This window comes from Melospiza georgiana, chromosome 1 (assembly GCF_028018845.1).
Source record: "Melospiza georgiana isolate bMelGeo1 chromosome 1, bMelGeo1.pri, whole genome shotgun sequence".
Classification (NCBI taxonomy): domain Eukaryota; kingdom Metazoa; phylum Chordata; class Aves; order Passeriformes; family Passerellidae; genus Melospiza; species Melospiza georgiana.
This window is the reverse complement of record NC_080430.1, coordinates 173,811-180,779: the sequence shown is the minus strand read 5'-3', so window position 1 is coordinate 180,779 and position 6,969 is coordinate 173,811. Positions and strand designations below refer to the sequence as shown.

At 53.1% G+C, this 6,969-nt stretch overlaps 1 protein-coding gene across 1 annotated transcript; it reads right to left on the bottom strand.

Annotated features, from left to right (window-relative positions):
* Positions 1-5,094: 5,094 nt before the first annotated feature.
* On the bottom strand, positions 5,095-6,969 carry LOC131089092 (late histone H2B.L4). Its single transcript, XM_058033628.1, has 3 exons — positions 6,909-6,969; positions 5,989-6,146; positions 5,095-5,331 (listed from the first exon to the last, which is right to left on the bottom strand). Exons 1-3 carry the CDS (start codon positions 6,967-6,969, stop codon positions 5,095-5,097), a joined length of 456 nt encoding a protein of 151 aa, XP_057889611.1.

Genomic DNA, 6,969 nt, shown 5'->3' with positions numbered 1-6,969 from the left:
TGCCTCCCAAATGGATTTTAAATATCATTCCGAGGACACAATTATTTAAAACGCTGAACTAAACACTCACTAATGGGAAAACGGCGTGTGGCCTGCAGCAGCCATTCCTCATGGGGCCACTCTGCCCATGTCATCCTCTCCTCCAGCCCTACACCCGGCATGGGGCCACAAGGCAGCTTCCTCCTCCTCTTCCTCAGAGGCCAAACAGGGCACCAGTGGTACCTGTGCTGAGCCCAGGCCAGCCCATTGCTCATGTGAGAGCACACCTGGTGTCCCCATCCCAGTGACCTGCAGCCCCAGAGCAGCTTCCAGGCACCAGGGACACTGTGAGTCACCCCAGGGCCCCAGGTCAGGGTCACCTCACCAGACAGCAGGTCTTCCTGTCTCTGCCCAGTATGGCATCAGTTAACGCAGGGCTGCACTGGGAGACGACAAGGATGAGAGCAAGGATGCCTCCTGACCCCCTTTATATGGCCCTGGAAGTTGTGGTTTGTGGTTACAACATAAGATTTACCTTTTCACTTAGTCTGAATACCTCCCACACCCCAGGCACAATCCTGAGCAGGGGAGATGAAGAAAGCAGCATTATTGTGGGAATCCAGAGCACACAGAGCATGAAAAGAGAAAAATCCCAAGGAAACAAACTCTTTGTAGCAACCCTTGCTGGGGAGAACACAGGTGGAGACAGCTCCAAGGATGCTCGGTGCCCTTACAGCACTGGCAGCATCAGGGGTGACAGAGCTTCAGGCAACAGTGCACTGGTGATGGGGGAGTGCCTGCCTGACCTTTGAGCATGCCCCCTCTCCTTTCCTCTATGCAGGGATTCCAAGGCCACCACAAGCTGACAGCCCTCAGAGACAGCAGCCAAGACCAGCCTGAAGAGAAGAGAAGTGACCCAGAGCAGCAGCATTCCCAACACGAGCAGCTGAGCACACAGAGGCTGAGAGTCCATCGCTGGAACCCCAGCTGTACATCAGAGGTTCATATTTTAACAGCTTTGGCATCACCAGGGCTATCCATCAGGAGCTCATTTTCCTCCTGTGCTGTTTGGAGCAGTGTCTGATGAGACACCAGAGCACCACCTGGCAGCACGGCTGCCAAGGGACACTACATGGCAAGGGGAATGCACACAGGTCTGCTCACTGCTGCCAGCCTCCACTGCCCAAAAAGCTCCCTCCCCTCAAACCTGCTGCCCTCCTGACAGACCTCAGGGATGCTCTGTCTCCTGTTCCTCCTCTGTGTGAGAGAAAGAGCACATGCTCTTAAGCCACTGCTCTCTCAGAGAACAAAAAACAGAGCACAGGCACTGGGGATATTTTCATGAACACTGATTCAGCACTATAGTGCTCTTTTTGAGAGGTTGAAGAAAGGGACAAAGGAAAAAAATGTTTCTAGCCCACAGACATGCACAGCTTAGCCGGAACACAGACATGGGGCCAGGGACATGCAACATCAGAGTGATTAAGTGTTGCAGCACTAAAAACTTGCTGTGAGATCTGCGAGGACACAGGCAGATCTGGACAAAGACAGACTCTGTGGAGCAAGGCAGCCCCAGCACACTTTGGAAGAGAACCTGCACAGGCTCCAAGTTTTGCTTGTAGTGTAACCTGAGTACTTCTGAGTTGTTCTCACAGTGACCAGTGCTCTGTCACCGGGCAGCAGAGCCTAAAAGCAGCTTTGCCCACATCTCACGGGAGCCACAAGCCTGGTGTGAAAGCAGCTGAGCTGAGGCACGGCTCTCAGCAAAGCTCATCAGCTAAACACAGGGTGAGGCCTCAGGAAAAGGCAGCCTGTGTGACACCCTGTGCAGCTCCAGGGGCACTAACTGCGGGGAAACGAGCAGGATTCCTGCGCGGCAAGAGAGAAACCCCTCACGCGGGAACCGTGAAAGGGACAGTGCGGCCAGGTTCAGCGCTGAACTCCCTCATTGCAGGAGCAGCCTCCTCCTCCTCCTCCTGCCCCTCCGTGCATCTGCACTCCCTGCCGCATCTCCGAGGAATGCAGGGATCTAGTAAGAGGAACGCGAGCTCAATCTCCAGCTCGTCCTTCAGGTCTTTGTTGGGAGTGGGAGGAAGAGGGGGACGTGACACGAAGCAGGATGCAAAAGTGAAGCACTGGAGAACCAAGCACCTACAGCTTTAAATCCTCACTCCTCCGGGGCTCACCCGGTGCTCGATGCTCTATCAGACATCTGCCGGAGACAGCCTCAGACTTCTCATAAACCAGCACCTTATCCACAGAGCCAGCCAGGCACCTGCCGAGCGAGCTGGGCTGCTGGCCGAGGAACGAGCACGGTCCCCGGGCAGGGCTCCGAGCCGGGCTCGGGCAGGGCTCCGATCCGGGCTCCCGCTCCCTCGGCAGGGATGGATCCCAGCTCAGGCAGGCAGAGGGACCCATCTCCAGGGCAGGAGCAGAACTGCAGCTCCGGGCTCCTCAGCGCTGCCCATCCCTCAGAGCGCGGCTGAGCAGCTGCTGCAAAGGGAAAGAAGCTGTAGTGAATGCGTCAAAACTAAGGAATGTTTCTCCGTTGTCTCCTCAAAGGTAAAGGTTTGTAAGTTAAAGTTTTGAGCTGCCTCCAACAATGAACAGAAACTGGTTTATTTTAGAAAATGAGGCACCCCCTTTACTGGTGGTCATTAAAAGAGCTTGTAGGTGATACATGAGGCAAGCAAGTAATAGACTTTTCATACATCAGGCAAACTTGGCCAGATGCTAAGGAGCAGCCAAGGACATTTTGGCAAGCGAAGATGAGGATCTCAGTATTCCTGCTGTTGATAGGAGGTGGCTGTGACCTTGCACGTTCAACATCCTCTGTAAGCAAGTACCTTACCTGCCACAGGGGCTGCAAAATCTACAAAACGACAAAGTCTTTGCTGTCCTGGCTGCTCGTACGAGGCTTTTCGTGCCTCACCCTGCTGGTCTGGCTCGCTTGCCAGCTCTCAGAGGGAGCCCAACAGGCAAAGCCCCATCACACCAACACAGATCTCCCTCCCCCGTTGCACTCTATAAGCCAGCTCTGGACCCGTGGTGGTGGTCACCCCTTTCCTGTGCCTTTCAAAATTATTCTTGGGATTTCCTTCTTTTTTTCTTTGCTTTTCTCTTTTATGAAGAAAAAAAAAAAGTTGAATTATTGCTTTTCTTTCCAACATGTAACCTCATTCATGTTTTAATCTCACTTTCAGGTATGTTTAGAGCCCAGTTCCTTTCCACAATTATGGATCAAGGCAAAACTTGCCTGTCCTCACCTTAGGCCTCCCACTCTTGGGCTGGACTCTCACAGGCCTGCCTCCAAGCCACACATGCAGCTGAGCATCCCCACAGCTCTCTGCCCCTGGTGCCAGCACGCAGCCTCTCCCACAGCACAGCCACCACCAGGGCCGGAGGGAGGAAAACAGATCCCTCTCCACTGCTGTCCCGCAGCCAAAAGGAAGCACAGCCCCCAGCAGAGCCCTTGGCTCTCTCCCAGCCAGCCCCACCCCACAGCAGCAGGGTCAGAGCTGCAGGGAGATGCTCAGTGCTGCTGCTGCCTCCTGTGCCCTCCCCAGAAGCATCACGCACACCCAGGCTGGCCCCCACCAGAGATCAGCATCTGTCACAGCTCATGAAACCCAGCAGCACCTCACAGGCTGGGGAAATCCAGGATTGCCCCATTTGCTGTCACCTTGACACTTCACACAGCTCTGGTTCCTCCTGGTACTCCCACCCTGATAGTGGCTGTGAAGATAGGACATTAGAACCAGGCATCCAGTCCCACCCTGGAGCTGACAAAGGGCACTGCAGCAGGTTGTCCAGAGAAGTTATGGATGCCCAAGCCTCCAAAGCCAGGCTGGACAGGCTTGGAGCAACCCAGTCTAGCAGAAGGTGTCCCTGCCTGTGGCAGGGAGGGGGACCTGGAGGGGCTTTAAGGGCTCTTTCAACTGAAACTATTGCATGATCTGCACCCAGAACATGGAGCACGTGTTTTCTTCACTGCAGCACAGACCCTGAGGCAGCAGCTCTGTGCAGGAATCCCCCCACACCCCAGGAAGGTGCTGTGCTTACAGGGCAGCCAAGCAGCCACCACAGGGCTATGGCTCTGGACACAGCACTCAGCCCTGTGGCTCCACGTGACAGACAGAAGTGCACCCATGCTCCCTTCAGGGCCCTGCATCCCTCCTGTGAGAAGCACTTGGGGATCAAGGAAAGGCAGTGAGCGTCAGTCATGATATGACGGTCCAAGGCAGAACACAGGACACCCAGCCCTAGCTCAGTTTAGAGCCCTGCAAGATAAAGGTCTCTTTAAAGGCACTGGAAGCAAGTAGAGATGATGGCCACATGTCCAGAAAGAAAAGTGTGTTTTTTTCCTGTCAGTGAGCTCATTTTTCTTCAGTCCTGCCTATGCCAGAAAAGGAGAAAGTTTTCACCAGAAGGAAAAAAAAAAAAAACAAAAAACAACAAAAGCCCCCACAAAACCAGCGAAGCTCAAACTAAACAACAGCAATAACAAAAACAATACACAAAAACAGCTAACAAGGAAAAATTCTCATTTGCACTACCCACCAGAAAAAAAAAACCCAACCAAAGGACCACAGCTTTGAAAATAGTTTATAAACCTTAGAAGAACCCTTTATCCAGTGCTAATTTGATCCTATTGACCCAGAGAGATTTAGCATCTATTCTGACCAGTATAAACTGATAACTTGGGCAGAAAGAGCCACCACAGTTAGAAAGCAGTTGAAGAACAGCAGGACAGTCAAAGGCAGCAGAGCTTTTAGCAGTCAGGAATCTGAAAGCCATAGTAAGGATTTTGGAGAACTGCAGAGAACCCACTATGCTTCCCACAACGACCCCAGCTTTGCCCAGGCACACCCTGTGGTCCCTGCTCCTGGTTGCACATGGTTGTTGTCAAACAGCAGCTGCTCTTCCAGCCCTCCCAAGCAATCCCCACGGCCACAGTTTAAAGTGTCTCACAATTTGTGATGCCAAGATTAAAGCCACGCCCTGTATTTCTATGCATTTTTATTTGCAGGCAGACAATGCGAGGTTCCGCTTTCTGAGCGGAGAGAGAGCCAAGGCCTTTCCCGCAGGAGGAGCGGCGCGCCCGGGGTCTCTGGGTCACTGGCCGCTGGTGTACTTGGTGACGGCCTTGGTGCCCTCGGACACGGCGTGCCGGGCCAGCTCCCCGGGCAGCAGCAGGCGCGCGGCCGCCTGCACCTCGCGGCTGCTGAGGGTGGCACGGCGCCCGTACTGCGCCAGGCGCGCCGCCTCCGCCGCCAGCCGCTCCAGCATGTCGCTCACAAACGAGTTCATGATGCTCATGGCCTTGGACGAGATGGCGAGGTCGGGGTGCACCTGTGGGACACAAACCGCGGCTCAGGGTCCCCCCCAGCACCTGCAGGGAGCGGCAGCTCCGTCCCCTTTGCTCCAAAGGCACCCGCAGCTGCCACCCCGAGGGTTTCAAACCGTGGGCAAACTCAGGACAGGCTCCCATAGTGCTGTAGGAGCTTGGGGATTGCACTGGAAGGAGCCTCCTCACAATCCCCGGGAAAAACATGGCTGTGAGGGATGGAAATACTCCCACCCACAAGTCCTGTCTACAGGCTCATGCTGACAACTGTGGCCTAGAAAACCCATGGCCACTTCCAAACATGCTCTCATCTCCCCATCAAGAATCACCAGACATCTACTCACAGGGCCAGAAGCAGCTATTTCTACAGTACTGACTTTCATGAAATTACTTCTTCAGGCAGAGCTAAGCACCAGAGCTCATTCCCTCTAGGAAACAATTTCTGCTCTGGATCCACCTCTACTACCCCTAGAATCCACCCCCTCAAATTCTAAGCTTCAGCTGGGCCTCTCCTGTACCTGCAATCACACTGTTTTTTCTTTCCCCATCTCTCTAGAAACCCAGATTTTTCTTTTCCATGCTCTTTATGGCACTAACATACAACAGGCAGAAGTTACCTTATGTACAAGGTAATTTCTAGCAGAAAACAAACATTTACTCACCTGCTTCAGTACTTTGTAAATGTAGACTGAAAATGCTTCCTTTCTCTTTGGCTTCCTCTTAGATCTTTTTTCCCCAGAGGCAGCAGCACGACCACGTTTCTTCAAAGGTTCTGGGCTCATCTTAATCCCCAACAGAACAGCCAGCAAGTGCTGTGGGGCTGGTTATATAGCACAGGACTTACCCTGCCTCAGTTGCAGCCCCCAAGAAACAGGACAGGTACACACCTGCGGCTGATGATTCCACTTTGCACTAAATGAAAAGCAGCTGGCCTGAGAGGAGCTTGGAAGTGACAGATTCAGCTAAACTTTCAGACCTGAGAAGTTTGAGTGTAACCGGGACAAAGAGGGGCAAGAGGAGAAGCATCTGATTTACAGGGGACAGCATTGCCAGAGAAGAGCCATGCCCAGGTAAAAAAGGAGCTTGGTGAAAGGAGGGATCTTGCTTTGGTGCAGGACTGTGAATTGGAGTACTCAAGGTACTCCAGAATCAAATGGAATCACATCTGTTCTATGGAACAGGTAATGCCATCAGGGGAAACGCAGTAACTGCAGGGAGCATAGGTCCAGAGATTAAAGGATGGCAGTGTAAACATCCTCCCAGCCCAATTTCCCCTGCTACCTAGCCTGCTCTTGGGATCCCACCTGCTGCACACAACAGGCAATGTCAGGAGGGGGGCAGTGGAGGGCTGACACCCCAGGTGTGGATTGATCTGTCTTGGAAACCAATGATTACACTACTGAGGGTAAATGTGACGCAGGATTTAGGCATAGCCAGGAAAAACGTGCAGCAGCATAGCAGGGACATGAACAAAACAGGGTTTTCTGTACGTTGGAGAGAAAAGGAAGCCTTTCAGCAGACACCACTGCAGCCATTTCATAAAGGGATGACACCAGTATGCTTGTGTGGTGGGGGAACACACCTTGTTTGGTGGGAGTCTCTGTGCTGGCAGGTGGAATCTCCTGCTCAGGTACACACATCAT

What these genes read in the sequence shown, in the direction of transcription:
- LOC131089092 (XM_058033628.1), bottom strand. Translation starts at nt 6,969, where the DNA reads ATGATGTGTGTACCTGAGCAGGAGATTCCACCTGCCAGCACAGAGACT. An exon ending in AGAGACTCCCACCAAACAAG is followed by an intron (nt 6,147 to 6,908) that starts GTGTGTTCCCCC and finishes CTATATAACCAG; the next exon opens with CCCCACAGCACTTGCTGGCT. An exon ending in TTTACAAAGTACTGAAGCAG is followed by an intron (nt 5,332 to 5,988) that starts GTGAGTAAATGT and finishes TGTGTCCCACAG; the next exon opens with GTGCACCCCGACCTCGCCAT.